We start from the raw sequence: 18057 nt of genomic DNA, 5'->3' as shown, positions 1-18057 counted from the left end.
TTGGTACAAGTGTGATCTGATTGGTGGAGCCACGGCTCCCTTCTATGCGATTCTCAAAAGGTTAACTTGTGAAATTAACTCGAAAAGTTTCGCTGATGTTCAAATGTGATCTGATTGGCCGGTCAAGATCAAGTGAGATTTGGTTGTATATGCGTAACTGTTTTCTACGTGATTCTCAAAGTGTTAACCTGTTATGGACAAATAACAAAAACGTAAATGTAAAATGCTTCGTTTGCTGAATTACTACAATGGGAAAATTTATCAAATTAATTGACTGAGTAAGTTCGAAGTAATTTATTATAGTTAAATATTACATTTCTGCTAATAACTTTAATGCAAGCATCATTCATTGTGATTAATAACTTAACTTAAACTTCGGAAGAGTCATCATAATTATTATTATTTTTTAAATAACAAATACAATTCCTTATTATCTTCAGCCTGATTCATTATTGACCCTCCACTTGAAATATTAACTTTATGCTTGTTCACATGCTTCATAGCAAATTTAATCAAATTATCAGCAAAGTCAACAACTTTGATAAACAATGTAAAATATGAAATTACGTAAAATGTCAATAGGAAAAGTGTTCGCTAGAAGGTGGCAACCGGATTAGGAGTCAGGTGCAGGAACATGGTCCAATCCTCGTGGCGAAGCATGCGAGTAGATGACCATTTGGAGGACACTTTGGAATGCAAAAAGTACAATTTATGCGCAAAATGTTGTGGCAAGGAGCGGGAGGCAGGTCAGAAGCACATCCGCCTGCAAGAAGCGCCACTTTCACGCTTGACCTCACTCACAACGAGAAGCGCGCTCAGCGGCGGCCTGCTTAGCCCCTTGACCACAGTCGTATCCTCGCTGGTGTGTGTGTGTGTGTGGCGGATGTATATGTGTGTATAGGACTCTTAGGTGGCCCAGTGACTGTGTGCGCTTTTTATGAGCGACGACACCACTTGCGATGAAAGCATTTCCGTATCCGCCAGCATTTCCGAGCCGAACTCTCCTCCCCCGACCCCTCCCCACCGAAGGCATGCTGCGGCCCAACGTGGAGTCCACTTTAATTTTTGTTTTGTTTATAATTTACGCGACACAACATCAATTAAGTGCTTGGCCGGAAAAGCGCATACCTGCACCTGAAAAAAGCACCCATAAATTGTCGCCCTAAAGTGGCAAATGCGTCGTCCATTTCTTGCCCTTTCCTCCCCCTCACGCTATTTCTCCTTCTCTTCTTACGCTTTCTCTACCACATCTGCGGTTCAGTTTCTCAATCTGGTCACCTTGGTGGCCCGCAGCTGCATTGGCCACGGGCTTAAATAGCTGTTGCCACTTTATATGCGCGCCTTCTTTATGCCACACACAAATCATTTCATTCAATGCAGTAGCCTACTGAAGACGCAGTATTTAAATAACTGCGGGGAATAAGGAAATTAAAGAAAGAATTATTCAATAATTCAGATTTATCAATTAACTATTTCTTTAAGAATCTTTCATTTTCAACATTTCTTTTAAGCTAGTTATTTAAATTAATCTAAGCAACCAATTAAGAATAAATTCATGTGAAATAATTATATATTCTATTTTTATTTAGAACCTAAATATTACAAAATTATAGTACAGGTTTTCTTTCTACTCAAAGTTTAAGCAAGTTAAAGAAAAAATGTATGATTGACCAATAAATTAAGTATACGCAATTTACTTACTCATAACTATTAGCTTCTTTTATCTTTAAAATCAATTATTTACTTATTAATTATATTACAACATTTTTAAATTAGAACTAATAGTTTCTTGTTTTTTGATTTTTTAGAAATAGTTCCATTTCTGTTAAGCAATTTGAATACTTTCTGCAGTCTTTAGTCGGCTTTTAGGTTTCACTTCCTTGGCGACTTTTATTAAATGAAATAGTTTGCGTTGGGCTCGCATAAATTTAAACATAACTAAACAGACGTTAGGATTACTTCATGGAAAATCAATTATTGGCATTCGTTGTACGCTTTTTTCTTTTTGTTGTTTTGTGCTCCAGCAGACATTCTGCTGCATGTGGCATGTGGCAAGGAAGGAGACAGCTGAGCGCCAGGCTGCCTAATTGGAATTAACAGAAGAATTTATGGGGCAAGTTGGTGTGATTTGTTGAAGTGACATTACGATGCGGTAAACGAGAGACAGCGGCAAGTGCGCCATAAACTGGAGAATGTCCTCGCTTCGTCTCGTCTCGTCTCTCGATTCGACTCTTCTCTTTTCGTTTCGTCCTGCCATGTCCTTCTCTAGTAAGTGAGTCACATTTGCAGACGCAATTTGTTACACCAAAAAAGGGCCAAGAGAAGACATTATACACTAACATAAACAAAACTCCAGACGGACCCTCAAATACTTGCCCAACCATTCAACATACTCTCTTAATAGTAGTGTGTGTATGTTGTTCGAGTGTATTCACAGCTGGCCCCAACATTTGCTCGGTAAATTAAGCCAAAAGGACGACACTTACTTTAACTTATTTGCCGCATAAAACTGACAATGACTTCAGTTCCTCCTATCTCCCAAACTTAAGTCAATCGAAGCGAAGTTCTCTAAGCATTAATTGATAACTAAACTGGGCGTAGAACTAAATAGATTTCTATAATTCATAGAAGAAGTTTCATATCTAAATTTCAATTTGAGAAGAATTTTCAATTACTACTGATTCACCAACAAATTAAGTATACGCATGTTAAGTAACAAACATTTTTATATGTTATATTTTAAGTTTTAAGCATTAACTCACAACTAAACTGCCAAGATTTCTGTGAATAGATTACTTAAAGTCATTAATTGATAACTAAGCTATGCTGATTAGATTCCTGTTTCTTGTTTCTTTGTAAAATTAATTTCGATTGGACAAGAATATTTGATTATTTATGATTGAAGAACTGATTAAGTATACGCATGTTGTAGCTGAAGTGACAACCTTTTTAAATCATATGTGATTGAACAATAAGAATGCCAAATTCACTAATTATGAAGCAAGTTGTTGATACATTTTAAATTCGATGAAAGTTGAATGAATTAACAAATTAGTCTAGCAAATCCCAATACATTTGACAAATTTAAGTGAATTATTTAAGAGTGAAAAATCTCAAATTCCAGAGCCTACTTATTTCAATTAAATATCGTAATTTATCAATTGAGCATTGCAGAATACTCGTGTGTATTTGCTGATGAAATGAATAGGAGCAACATTTGTATAATTAACTCATTTCAATGGCTGCCATTTTGTCTAGTCGTGGTAACCGAATTGGCGACAATTATTTACCAACCAAATGGTATGCGAAAAATTAAATAAATGATGGCAAAGTAGAGCTCTCTACGAATATCTATATCTATATCTACATCTATGTAAATCTAGAGCTAGAGAATATTATGTTTGGTGCAGCAGCAATCAAATGGTTAAATGAATGTTTTGCTGCACTCATCCATTTATTCACGCGCCATAAACTGAGGACGAATTTATTTCAAGGGACATGCGTTCGAACGTTACAATAAAAATAATAAAATTAATGGCCAAACACACACAAGTGAGAGGTGGCTGCTGGTTGCTCATTTGATGGCCAACCAGGTACAACAACAACTGTGGTTGGTGCCTGAATTAAATATATATATGTGCCCCATACATTCCACATTGCAAATTGGAGCCGCGGTTGAAAATAATTTCAGCCATTTGCCATTTGCATTTTGGGCCAGATTTTGGCTGCCGCTGCTTGTTGCAGCTGTTGTCCAAGTTCCTGTTGCTGCTGCTGCTGCATACATTTTGTGCCCATTGTTATTTACGCGACAATTGCAATAAACATTAGTTCATTCGTATTGCCAATTCCCCCTCTCCTCTCGCCGTCTCTCCCTCTCTGCTGCAGTATCGCTGTCGGTGGCACATTAAATTAATTACTCATGTTATTATTCTGGCCGAAATGAAGTACGCAACAATTTATAATCGCGGCCAAACAAGATTAGAAGTACCTGCGGTATCCAATTCAAATCTACCCCATGCAATCACTACACTCCCCCTCTCTCTCTCTCCCCTCTCCTTTCTCCCCTCTTCAATGTGGTCGCTGCAGTCATTTTGCTTTATTAGTCAAAATGCGCCAAATCAGAATTCCACAATATTCGGCGTAGTTCTCTCTGTTCTCTGCTGGCAATTAACGTAAATTTATGATCAACCAATTTCAAATTCTAATTTCCAAATAACTCAAATGCAGACGACATAACATTAGAAGAGGAACATTAGTTTATATTTATATTATCTTTATGCAAAGTAGATTATCAAATTATTATTCTATACAAAAGTCAACCTTTTTCTTTAGATATAAAAAGTATTTTGTAATTTAGGTTTTTAGTTTATATTTCAAAATAAGCTGTGACAATTTGATTGATTTCGAATATGTTTACTTTATATATTTATTTATTATATTAAACCTAGTATTAAATACTGAATGTAATTTACAGAAATTCTTAAGCGCTTTACTTAAATTGAATATCTTTTTAAATGTGGAAGCTTTTAAATTTCTGTAGATGATTTTCTATCTTATATATAAATATGTATATATAATTTCATTTTCTCGTCTATATATTATTTTTCTTTTCCTTTGTATACTTAACTTAATTTTCTTCTCATTTACATGCTTTGAGTTGTTATCTGTTTTTATTACTTAACATGTAACACTTAAGTTCTTTTGAGTTCTTATCCGTTTTAGATACTTAACATTTAACACATAAATTTTTTGTATGGAATGGAATTTAAAATGTATGGAATGCAAAGTAGTAGGCAAATAAACATAATGAAGTTGTAATTGCAGCACTATTAGGCATTCAAACAAAGCCTTTAATTAGGCTGCAACATTTTGTGTGGAAGCAACAGGCGACTCGACTCGACTCGTCTGTGAGTGCAACACAATCGCCAGCTAATGCATCCGTCGAGTTGCAGTTGCTGTTGCTGCTGCTGAAGTTGCCCCAAAGTCTGTTGCAGGCTGCTGTCCTCAGCATGCGGAAGGAAGTCAGAGCCAGGGTGGAGTGTGTGCGTGTGTGTGTGTTTGTGTGTTGGCCTAATGCATGATTATGTTCAAAGCAGAGGCCAAGGCGTTGCCTGGGATTGGTCCGCATTGTGTTGCTTTGTGTGCGGAGGCAACGAGGCGCATCTCCATTTATTTGCATCCGAAATTTGCACATGTTCAAATCGAGATTTACGACGCCGAGTGACATCATTAATCAAGCGTCTGATTGGTGATCCTGTTCCTGTTAATTAATACAATAATGGATTGCGTGGAGACCAAAACTCGGACTCCGACTCGAGTCCCAGTCGGTGTTCGAGACTCGCTTTCTCTCTCTGGAGTCCAAGACGACGACGTGTGGCACAAACAGCAGCCGCCCAGCAACAATTTACGAGCCCCAAAGAAATGCGTTTAGGCGTAAAAAAAACAACTAGGAAAAAAGATGCAGCAGCAGTGTGTCCTTGAGTGTCCTGTTGTTGTTGCTGTTGTTTGTGCTGGCGGCCAACATTGATTTCAAATTTACAACAGTGAGCCAAAGGTTGGAGCAACACAGCCATATGTTGCATTGATTTATCATTAGAAGAGGAGGCAACAACACATGGCCACAAAATGGAAATGCAGCAACAGAAGCAGTAGCGACAACAATAACAGGACACCAAATAAATTGACCAGGGAAAAGGGCAAAGCTATAGCTTCTCTCCTGTCCCCCCTCTTTTTGACTCCTCCTCCTTCTCCTCTCGCTGTCTCTTTGCTTGTCAGCACACACAAATTTCAATTAACAATTTTACCCTTAATTTGGCAAAAACAACAAAGAACGAGGTTAACACGCCAAAGCAGCTGCTGATGCTGATGCGGAGGCAAACTAAATTACAATTTGAAATCCCCCCCGCATAATACTTACCTGTCCACCTCCACTCCTCCCTCCCTCTCCCCTCGTCAAGCCTGACCATGCCAATTTGGCTTGGGCTCGAGCATCAATTATGATTATCGTCACGTTTTATGAGACGTTTGCCCAACTTTATGACTGGCCGCCCCAAAAGTATGCACTCTTATAATGAATATTGACAAAGGATACACACACACACAAACACACCTCTACACACACACACACACACAGGTGTAGATAGGGGTAACTAGTGCTACTCTTCCCATCTGACTAGCTAAGTAGTTGCATGTGTTTAGCATATGTTTAGTCGGTTCACTTTACTCTAGTTCCCTTCTTTTCTGCTTAGCATACATTGCCAAGTTTCTTGCTCATCAGAATTTACTCTAATTAGCTACAGCACAAATTCTGCTTAGAGAACTATCTTTATATTTCTTTTTAGGAATGTTTTATTCGTATTATAGAAGAACATTACAACAACTCTCATTAACTAAATTTAAATGTAGCTTTTTATATTCCATACTTATTCCCTCGATAACCAAAAGTTGCATATTTATTTCCTTATTATTCTTAATTTTTCATCAAAATTCTGTTTAGATTGTCAAAAGAAACATGTGCTTCACATACTTCAAGATAAAAAGAAAAAGAAAATTACATTAAATTCATTCATTATTTTAAAAGTAAAATATTGTTGTACTCGACTACTTTACTTACACATTAAAATATCATTACAATTGCTTTTTTTATATTCTTAAATTAAAATCCTTATTTTACTTCATTGAATTCTCCGCTTATTTGAGCAATGTATTCAAAGAAAAAAAATAATTCTTGTCTCAAATCTGAACATTTTCTTCACAACTGGACTTTTGCTTGTATGAAAAATGAATTGGAAAGGGGAAAAAAATAATAATATCAAATTAATTTCAATCCACTTTTTATATTTACTTAAAATAAAAATCTACACTCACATTACACGTCTCTTCCCAACTCCTCACTTATTATTTTTGTTATTTTCTCTGCATTTGTTTTAAGATTTGCATTAGGTTTGAAACGCGTGCACACAGTTGCTTTTAATTGCATGTAGCCAAAAAAATAATAAGCACAATGTAGCTCTGTAATGGCTGAAAGAGAGGAGACAGTCGAATTAGAAGTCGCAAGCCGCAATTAAAAGTGGCAACCAACGAAATTTCAATTAGCGGCACTTAGCGCCAGCTGCCATTACCTAAAAAACACAACAACAAAAAAACGAAGGAAGCAAAGCAGAAAAATTAAACAAAAATAAAACGGAAATGTCTAATAACAACTAAACGATATTAGAGAACAAATTAGCCGGGAAATCTCTGGAATTGAATGGCAGCAACTGCCGAAAAAGCGAAAAGGCAACCGCAAAAAGGCAAAAGAAAAGTCATCATCAAAAGGCGACACTTGGATTTTGGTTTTGTTTGCTGCCACATTTGGTTGCACAAAAACCGTTTTCATTTTGCAAATTGTTGTGTTGCATTCGCATACAGCAAATTGGAAAATCTTTTTCTGCGGCCAGCCAATTTCACTCCGCGATTTCCCAGTAATTTTCTTATGTAATTGGCCCAAGTGCTAAGTTCTAAGTACTTCTCTCTTTTTACTGCATTCTTCTAAATTGAAACTCTATGCAAATTGCTCGGTTAGCTAAGCTAATTGCAATTTACGACCTCACAATCATAATTTGTACAAAACTAAAACCATTTTACGCACAATTACATTCAAATGCCGCTGACTGCTAATCAAAACTCTATTAATTAGTTGCTGCAACTAGAAAACAATTTTCACAAATTTATTTGCTTAAATCAATTTGCATTTTGCTGCAGTTATTTTACAAGGAGAGTTTATTGCGTAAGGTAATCAATTAGATTTTGAACCACAGGCTTTGGTAATTATATTTTAGAATTCTAATTATTAATATTAGTCTATTTCCCTTATTTTACTTTTTGGAATCTACTCTTATTGTAGGTGTCACAATTACTTTTATCTAGAAAGTAAGTATTTATTAAATTGTATAAGTGTAAAATGTAAAAGTATTAAAAAAAAAATATATATATTATTAATAGATTTATTTTAAATATTTTAATAAAGATGTTATAATTACTTTTTTCTATTCATCCTTTTATATTTTTTTGTGTAAGAAAATCTAATTTTTATATATGTACAATAAACTTTATAATAAAAAATAAAATTCCGCCTTTTATCATGCCACGCCCACTTTTATTTAGTTGCTTAAAATGCCTTTGGATATATATTTCAATTTTCAGACCGATACCTTACTTCGTTAAAAAGTTACGTACGCATTGCTCCAACTTTCTTATATGAGGCTCAGTACATGGCTAGTTGGTTTTTTTTGTTGAATTAAAAAAAAAATTATAAGTTAAATAAATTTAAAAAAAAATTATAAAATTTGTTGTAAAAAAATGAATCAGAATTGACTCCAACATAATTGGGAAATGCGTATTTTTTTAAATACATTAAAATGTCTTAAATACCTCGAAATACCTTATGTACCTCATAGTGCAATCTTTAAGCTTCACGGCGCGGACTAGGAATTCATTTTAGACACATGGTTTCATGGTGAAATTTTCTTAGAATTCTTCGTAGATTCCGATTATGGGGGACGATTTTTGCGAAAAAAAAATTGACCCGCCCTAATGTACATATGTATTTTACATATTTGTATTAAATGCTTTTGGATTTGCTATTAAACATTTTATTATTTTAGTTGAATTAGCAAATTTAATTTATAGATTTATTTTATATTTTTATTAATTAATTTTCGAAGTCTATCATTCTTTAATTTCTTGTTTAACATAAGTCTTAGGTAGGAAAAATATAAATACATAATAAATATATTTTAAATATTTTTATTTCATTAACCTCGTCAATATTAAAGTATAGATTTTAAAATTCTTTTTATTTCTTAAAAAGAGCACCTTTCAAATTGAAATATTTGAATATTTATTTCACAAGTTACTAAATGGGATTTATCTGGATTTGGTTGATAATTTTTGTATTTTATATTTATGTTGGCCTTTGCCGGGAGAAGAAAGTTTTGGGCAAACATCAAAACATTCCATGCGACTACACAAATGCAATGCAAACGCATCCTTTATGAGTGCTGAGGGAGCAGGGAGTGGGGGCGTGGCAGAGGCGGCAGGTGGAGAGGCAGAGAGTATTTTTGGATGATTGTCGAGCATGTGAAACTTCTTGAAGATAATAATAATTTAGTGCTGTTGAAATGACTTTTGACCATCACACACAATTGATACGAGCAAAGGGTGAGGTAGGGGTGGGGAGAAGGGAGAGGGGTGGAACTGTGTGTGGCACTTCCACACGTGTCCTGCAAGCATCTCCGCCTGCATGTCCTGGCCTGGCCTGGAATGCAACTCCAGGCACAAACAAACTCTCGGAATCGAGAGTCTCCGACTAGTTTCTACAATCAAACACAAGCAGGGGAAAGGGAGAGGTGGGAGACATTTGTTCGTTTGCTGCCACATCTCAAAGAAATAAACAAAAGGGGCGCGCCGCCAAAATGCCGGAAAATCCACACATCCTTCGATGCTGCGAGAGCCACTTTGCATGCTGAATGCGAGCAACTTTTTCCTCCCAAAATGTTGTCCTTGCTTTGCTCCAAGTTTGTTGTGTGGCAAGAGGAGAGAGACGACGAAGAAGAATCCTTGGCGGATTTGTGTGGAAAACTGAAAATGAATTTGTAAAAATGCACTCGTAATAATTTCTCGATTTTTGGGTGAAATTATTTGATTACACACACGTGTGGAACGGCAGCTGGCAACGCAGAAAGAAGAGACTCGAGACTTCGCCTCCATAAAATAAACTTCATCTTCAGTTCGTGCCACTTGAAATGCGCATTCATTCGCTAAATTCCCAAAACAAATAAAGTACTTTTTTTAGCTGCCAAATGCCGCTTCCTTCGCCTTCGCCTTCGCCCGAGGATCACAGACAGGAGACAGACACAAGGCTGGGAATGGAGTCGATTATGGTCATGTGACTGTGCGATGCTCGTCCTAGCTGGGATAGTGCTATGATTTTTGCACTCTTGACAGGGAAGAGACAGAGGAAATTACGGGGAAGAAGTAGCAGAATGTCCACTAAAGTGTATTATTTTGGTTGCAGCTAATCTGTGTGGAATTTTTATAAATAGTTAGGGTAATCAACCAAGCAAATTGACTCAAAATGAAGTGTACTTAATGATTGATCTCTATCGAAAATATTCTGCAGATTGAATCTGAGCTTTCCAGAATAATTCATTCCTTACTCAAAAATATAATTCACCAGTTATGCATCTAATCTATCTAGAATTATTTCAAATACGAGTAAGGTAATCGATAATGCAAGTATATAATATTAATATAATAATATAAGTAGAGCCTAATAATTAACTTTTAGACTGTTTTATTTTAGGGTTTATAGACAGAAGAATATTTAAAATATCGATAAATATAGCTTGCTCAGGTAATAATTGAGATACCCTGCATTCTTTCCATACACAATTGTATATATGTTAGCTTAAGTAGAACTTAATTTTTGTCCATACTCCTACAGAAGATTCCAAAGTTTCAAAAGAAAATGTATATTGATGACTGACCTCTTCCTATCCTGTAAACTGCTTTACTTTAAAGATAATTAACCGAAGTTTGATATACAAGTATGGCATAGATAGTAAAAACTTCCACCTAACGATCTCCTGTAAAATCTCCTAGCAAATCTCCTGTAGACTCCACTTTAAAGATTAAAATACAACTATTTCAAATATAGCAAAGAACTATAGATAATCTTACCTCTCCATTTCTTCTTCTGCTAAAATCATCAACAATATGGCATGGACAACTGCCATAAACAGAGCCAGAGGATCTCAAGCTAAGCGAGGTCACGGAAGTTACCCCAAAGGCAGACAACTTGGATGCTTGCTTGCTTTCTATAGCTGGTCAGTGGATGGCAAGCGTGTAATTTGCATTCGCAAGTTCAAAATGAACTAATAAACACACCGGAACCCGAGTCCACAAATTGTCGATGTTTGCCAGGCGCAAATCGTGTTAGCCAAAGCTCCCCTTCCCCTCTGCTCCCTCCGCTGCCAAATGACCCCGTGGCGAGTGTGGCGAAAGAAAGAAAAGAGGTCCACGGTGTCAGTGTCCGTTGGCTCTGGGGGCTAATAGGCTGCTGCTGCTGCTGTTGCTGCCTAGTCGCGAGTTCTTGGCTCAAATTGAAAGTTATTTAATGCAGTCAGGCGAAGGGGTGACCCCGGGCGGGGGAGACGGGTCGCGGCCTATGAGGTTACGGAAATTGTTACGCGACGCCAGCAAAAGAACATAGAACATGGGCAACCCCAACAACAACAACAACAAGTTCCTTCTGCTTTTTTTTACAAATAAGATTCAAAAAGTTTATGCCGTTGGCTGTCAAGACTTGGCAAATGGGAAGCCGAAGCTGAAGCTAAAAAGGGAGCGAGGGGAGATCTCGGTGTGTGCTTGTGATTCGCATTCGCTGGAGAATTCCGTGCGGGGACACTGAATATTTAACCAGCGGCTGCGTCGGAAGAGGAAACCAAATGGCGCAAGTGTTGCTCAGTTTAATCTATTTCCTGCACGGGATGCTTGCCTCTATCCAGCCAAAGGGAGGAGTAAAGCGTCTCTCTCTCTCTCTCTCTCTCTCTTCACCCGTCTCCCACTCAGTTCTTGCTTCTGCTGTTGTCCAGTGCGATCCGCACAATCTTTAAATACACAAATTTATCGTTTCATAAAAAGCCAAACTTCACTTAATTCCGTGAGACAACAAAATTTGTCGGCTCGCCGCAACTAAATTCACTTCTTGCCGTAAATATTCTCCACGACGTAACTTAATATTCACGCCAAGCATTCGCAGAATCTACTATTTTAGGTAACAGTTAACAATCCCCCAAAAAATATGATAAAATAAGGTATAGAAAACCATATTTATTATGTCGAATAGATTTCTGATTTCTGAATTTATCACCTGTACAAATTAAACAATTCCGATTAAATAGAAACTATTTAAAGAACTAGAAACGAAAATAAAATTACAAAGAAATCGAATCCGAATTAAGTCTGAAGCTGTGCCGTAATCTGGACAATGCTTAACACAAAGATCATTTGGATTATTTTAACAGATTTATACTAAATGCATACTTCAAAATTCATGATTCAATCTAGCCGAATATACTTGATTTTTGTAAATTATTATTTTCTGTGTAGATACATAAAATATTAAGGGAAATAATTATACATATATTCATAATTTATGTATTTGTTAAATCCTTTCTTTATTTATTGTTTATTTAAAATTAAACATTAAATTAATCTCATACAAAATAATATACATATTTATTTTATATAATTTTGTTAAATCTATTTATAATATCATATATTATTAAATATCATTCCTAAGAAAACTTAAATTATATGATTTCGGGTTTCAACTATACAATAGCTAAGACAGACGCAAAATATATGTTATGTATAATAAAAAAATGTAGTCACATATTAAGTGAAACAATTAACTTAATCATATATCAAAAAATATAGCTATATTACTTATTTATTTTATACGTTCTTTAAAATTTACATTTATATTATTAAAAATAATATAATAAGATATTATCGCATATTTTTGAAAACTTAGATGATATGATTTGTATATTTTAAAAATATATGGTATATAATTATGTCTTATTATAAATGTAATTTCTTATAATATTAAAATTTTATGGGGTTTTAATCTCTACAATACCTAAAGTAGACAAAAAATCCATTATTTGTAATACAAATTGCTTTCAAGCTTCTTCAACGCGTAGTTTTATATTTTATTATAAATATTCTGTTGTAAAGAAACTTTTGTGATTTTTTTTTTTGCTACCCCAAGAGAAATGAATGTTTATGTGCCGCAAAAAAAAAAAGGAAATATAAAAATGCGGCAAGTGAAGGAAAATGAGCAAGCCACGAAATTGTTTTCAAATTAAGATGGCAATTTTCAACGGGGCAGCAGCGAGAAGTTGGTCCAAGACACCCTCAAAAAACAAAAGCAGAAGACCTGTACAGGTGTTGAGAAAGGGAGGAAGAGAAGGAGGAGGGAGCAAGAACTTATGCTTGAGCTCAACACGATGGCCGAAAAGGAAATTTGATTATGTTCGCGGTTACACTTCATTCGTCTCAGGAGCGGGACGAGGTCGAGTTCTATTTTTGAGGGGGGGAGGAAAACTCTCCATGGAAAATTGACATAAATTGCTGTGGTTATTGCTGTGGTTGTTGTTGTTCTCGTTGTTGTTGTTGCAGCATCCACTCAAGGAATTTATGCGATCAATTAAATTTCTCAAATGACCAAAAAGTTGTTTAGGTTTTGGTTTTGGTTTTTAATTTTCATAAATTTTACTTAAATGTTTTTCCAACGCGCGCCGCCAATTTTACAAATAGTAAATTTCGCCGCTTAATGTGTCAAGTTTTTTAGATTGTTTTCTTTTTTTTTTTGTTTTGTTTTGTAGCTTCTCGAGTTATGAAAATGATAACAAGATTTTATGATGATTAGAAAATTTAGATACTGACCGGAGTTAGTATTGGAATTTATTGCAAATGAGCAGAGCAGAGCAGAGCAGAAAGTTTTCTCCTCTTAGCTAAGGCCAGTGAAAGTAAATCAAATGTAAATCATCGACAGAAACAGAAACAACAACAACAACAACTTGGAGCAAGTTTCATCTTTCAAAAGTCCAGCCAAAATGATATACAACACATTTTGTGGAACCTTTACAACTAAATGCGGATAATCTGTAAGTTTGCTTTTCCCCAAAATTTATGTGAAACGGGTGGAGTTTTCCCCTCCCCCTCCTCTCCCTTCCTCCCTCCTTTCTACATTCTGTGCCTTGATGTTGTGCTTTTTCTTGGTTTCCCTGTATAGTTTTTCAGACCTAGAGTTCAGCTCCTCACCGCCTTCATCGTCGTTGTATCTGGTGCCAAGCGCCCGAAAACTAAAACATGCGCATTCAATGGGCGTCCATTCCATCCGGCCATAGTTTCTCCCTCCCTCCCTCCCCCCTCTCCACTCCTCTCCTCATCTTGCATCGCATCTCTTTGCCCAGCTCTTTTGCTGCAATTCATTTCCCAACAGACGGCTGCGAATGTGTATGAGTGTGTGTGTGTGTGTGTGGTGGGTGTGTGCCTCGCTCTCTATGTGTGTATGTGTGCGGAGATTTACCGTTTTATACTTGACATTTCCAAAAGTTTAAGTTTTAATTTATGACACCGCCACTTTCTATACGGGGCGACAAGCTAAATATGAGCGAATCAGCGATGAAGGGGAACAGGAGAGGGGAGAAGAGTTGCTTGCTGGGGGTGTCCTTAAGCAGGATATCCAACAATTGTCGTTCAGTCTTTGAGTCGAGTCACTTGTCCAGCTCATCTTTACAATACGCTCGACGCCTTCTTTACATTTTCAATTACATTTTTAAATGGAGAAATTTCAAATATTTTAAACTTTAATTTTGTAATCTAGTAATCGACGAAAATTAGAACATACAATTTTTACTTAACTCCTTTTTTGTAGCCTGTAACTTTAGTTTAGTTCATAGTTTCGGTCAGCAATAATCTTTTTTTCGTTTTATCGAAAAATTTTAAAATTCCTCTATAGCTCAAATTCAAAATTTAGTATGGACTCGTACATCATGTCCCGCATTGATGATCACGAAATTGATGTAAGCAAAATATATTAACAATTTTTATTCTTTTTAATAATTTAAAAGAATATAATTTTATATATTTTATATACCATGAAAGTATTAATAATTTTCATTTCATATCTTAAAAGCATGAAAATATTAAGAATTTCTCTTTCTTGTAAATCATTAAATTATAATTCAAAGGAAAGAACTTAATATTTGGTATAAAATTATCTTTTTCTTTCTTTTTAATCATAATTGGAAAAAAAACATAAAAGTATGAGGAATTTAATCATAATTTAAAAACAGTGTGTTCTTTTTAATCATATTATAACAATTAAAAAAATCTAAATTTAGAAGCTTTTCTTTCTTTATAACCATAATTTAAAAGAATGAAAGTATTAATCAAGATTTAATAGAATAAAACTATATAGACTTTTCTATTTTTTTATCATTTAAATTTCAATTTAAGAGTTTTTCTTAATTTTCAATCAAATTTATTAGCATGAACGTATTAAATTTTTTGTCTTTTTAATCATATTCTAAAAGCAATGATTTTTCTTTCTTTTTATAACTTAAAATAATGGAAGTATTTAAAGTTTCTTTCTTTTTAAGCATAATTTACAAAAATTTCCTTATAATCATTTATTAATAATTTAAAAGAATCAATGTAATGTAATGTAAGGTAATGTAAGGTTTTTTGCTTTTTATCATAACATAAAATCATAAGTATTTTTCATTTCAATCTCTTTATCACAGATTTAAAAGAATGAATTACTTTCTTAATTAATCAATTACAATTAAAAATAATGAAAGTATTATATTATTATTATTAATCTTAATTTAAATGCTTCTTTTTGCAGTGTTATCATCAATATATCGCACAAACAAATTATCGTTGTGAGCAGCCAGAGGATGAAGCCCACATGATGATGCTCGAGCCCCACGGACGTGTCGATCGTCCTCACGACACTTACAATCCCGTGGGCGTCTCCACGTACTCAAATGCTCCGCAATCCTTTGACGCAGTCGCTCCGCAACGTGCCCCAGCTCGCAGTAATCGACAACGGGCTTCTTCAGTTGGAACTAGAAATCTAAATGCACGAAATGGACTCGGGTAAGCAAAAAAGGAATAAAAGATATTTTACAGATAGTTCTTTTCACTTTCTCTCTCTTTACAGCTCTGCTACAGCAGCAACTCAAGCAACTCGAGCGCCTCGCGCTGATTGTGGCGACTATTACAACTCGTTGCCAGGTGAGTTTTCTTCAATACAATTTCAATAAAGATATTTCAAATTTGCTTTTCAGGTTTAAGCAATTATGAACAGCCTCGCTTGCAGCAGCAGCATCCAATGCGCAATCGTTGGCTTTTCTAAAAAAGCGACAGAGTTGATACAGAATTCAGAGCTCGCCGAGCTGAAGAGCATCGACTAAGGTGTAATTTTATTCCAGTTTGATGACCACGTGATGCTGCAGCGGCTTGGCAATTGTTGAATGTGTCGCACAAAATGCGTTTGGATTATGTACTTTTTATGATTGTTGATAGTTTTTAGTTTATATAATTTTTTTTTTTTGGGAAAACTCGTAGAATTAAAATCGTATCAACCTACAGTAGTTTTCGCTTCGCAATTTGCTAATGATGTGTTAAGGCGGCAAGTTTTCGAGGGCTCTCGAGGATGAAAGGCTAAAATCTCGAGTGTCCACCCCAAGGCACATCTAAAACAACTACAAAACTGCGTGAAAGGATGATGAATTTGGACATTTTGTGTGTGTGTGCGCAAAGTCACTTGCTTAAAAGTTATTAGGGATTAAAAGAGTTGCGGCCAGAGGACACAAATGCGCTTCAGAATTTGCTTCATTAGACACACATGTGAGTTAGAAAGAGACAGCGAATGAGTTTGCTCGTGTGTGTGTGTGTGGGTAAGTAAACACCTTTTGGTGAAAGTTTTTGAAAATGCTAAAAGGAAATCACTTTAGACGTCCTGCAGAAGCGAGCCAAAGAAAACGACAGCATCGTCGAAAGTTTGCGTTTGGTCCTTTTTCCCCACTCCAGTTCCCAAAAGCTGTGCTGTTCCATTCCATTTCGATTGCAGCGATTATGCTGCGACTCCTTTAATGTTGCCCGTGGCAACTTTTGAGACATCTTAATTCCCTTCGAGATAAATCAAAAACGGAGACGGAGGCGAGGGCGAAGGGTGAACAAGATCAGCAGCGAATGCTCTTCGCTTCAAAATTTGTATTTTTATTTACACCGTCGCATTCAACTTATGCATTTTTATGAGCTATGTGTGTGTCTGTGTGTGAGTGGTTTATCCTTTCATAAATGCGTCCAACGTCCAACTGATTTATGCCACCACAAGCTGGCGCTGTTGCAAGGCAAATCCTTCTCTTACTCTTCCCTTGGCCACACCGGCTGCCGCTTCCTGACGTCGACGGAGGCAACAAAGTCGCAAAACAGCAAACAAAAATTCCAGAAACAACATAAAACCGATTGATTTATTTTGACAATGCTCCCATGCAGCGAAAGAGAGACTCCTAGAGAGAGAGAGAGACAGAGAGTGGAGTCCGGTTGCCATTGTTGTTTGTCCAGGCTTCGTCGTCGTCGTAGTCGTCGCTCACCCCCATCGACATGTTCCGTTCGCATTTCGGACCGTCACCTTGCTCCCTCCCCCTACCCTTCCCCTCAAATGGCACACAAAAGCCTGTCCCACACACACACACACTCTGAAAACCCTGCAAAAGTTGTCCTCGTTGTCCGTTTGTAAAATATTTTATTTGCACATCTTTCTTATTTTAATCCTTCATTGCATTCGCTTTGGTTTGGGATGCCTTGCTCTCAATGCAAGCAACAAACAAAGCAAAACCATCCGATGGGTTCTTCTTCTGCCTCTGCCTCAGCCTCCGCCTCTAACTGCGACTGCTGCTGCTGCGAGTGTTTCTATCCTGTGGCAAATGGCCATAAAACACACGTTAATTACCGTTACCCATTCCCAGTGCTTTGCTTTCTATATTTGCTAAATTTAAATGCGTAAAAAGTGCGCTACAATAAACTTGACTAAAAATCTATGGCAATTCTATCAAATGAAAATCAATCAGTATTCTAAGCTCCATTTTAAATGCACTAAGAGTGCTAAAGATTATATGTTGTACAAATTAATCAGTATTCTGATAATCAAAGAATACGTATTGCAAATCTACTGCTAAATTTGAATGCACACTAAAATGTAATATAGATTGTAACAATTGAATTGAACATTTCTAATAAATATCAATCCGTACTCTGAACTCCATTTTAAATGAGTGAAAAGTACTCCTCATTAAAAAGACTTAAAAACAAAAGCAATTCTATCAATCAGTAGTCGGAACTCAATTTTGCGTTAGAAGCTCTACAATAATCTGGTTTAAGAATCAAAAACAATTCTATTTATTCTAAATAAAAATCGAATCAGTATTC

General features: G+C 35.9%; 2 protein-coding genes and 1 long non-coding RNA gene across 3 annotated transcripts in view; 1 reads left to right on the top strand and 2 right to left on the bottom strand.

Moving 5' to 3' along the window:
* LOC133837573 (uncharacterized) overlaps positions 1-18057 on the bottom strand; it is a 155287-nt gene that overhangs the window by 134149 nt on the left and 3081 nt on the right. The window lies entirely within an intron of this gene.
* LOC133850440 (uncharacterized) lies at positions 1791-2849 on the bottom strand. The gene is made up of 3 exons (XR_009895626.1): positions 2763-2849; positions 2147-2642; positions 1791-2083 (listed from the first exon to the last, which is right to left on the bottom strand). It is a non-coding gene; the product is annotated as an uncharacterized LOC133850440 (long non-coding RNA).
* Positions 14480-16212, top strand: LOC133850249 (uncharacterized). Its single transcript, XM_062286288.1, has 4 exons — positions 14480-14639; positions 15467-15720; positions 15785-15858; positions 15912-16212. The coding sequence occupies exons 1-4, from the start codon at positions 14595-14597 to the stop codon at positions 15977-15979; spliced, it is 441 nt and encodes a 146-aa protein (XP_062142272.1). The 5' UTR covers positions 14480-14594; the 3' UTR covers positions 15980-16212.

This window comes from Drosophila sulfurigaster, chromosome 2L, assembly GCF_023558435.1.
Source record: "Drosophila sulfurigaster albostrigata strain 15112-1811.04 chromosome 2L, ASM2355843v2, whole genome shotgun sequence".
NCBI classification, from domain to species: domain Eukaryota; kingdom Metazoa; phylum Arthropoda; class Insecta; order Diptera; family Drosophilidae; genus Drosophila; species Drosophila sulfurigaster.
This window is presented reverse-complemented; position numbering and strand designations above follow the sequence as displayed.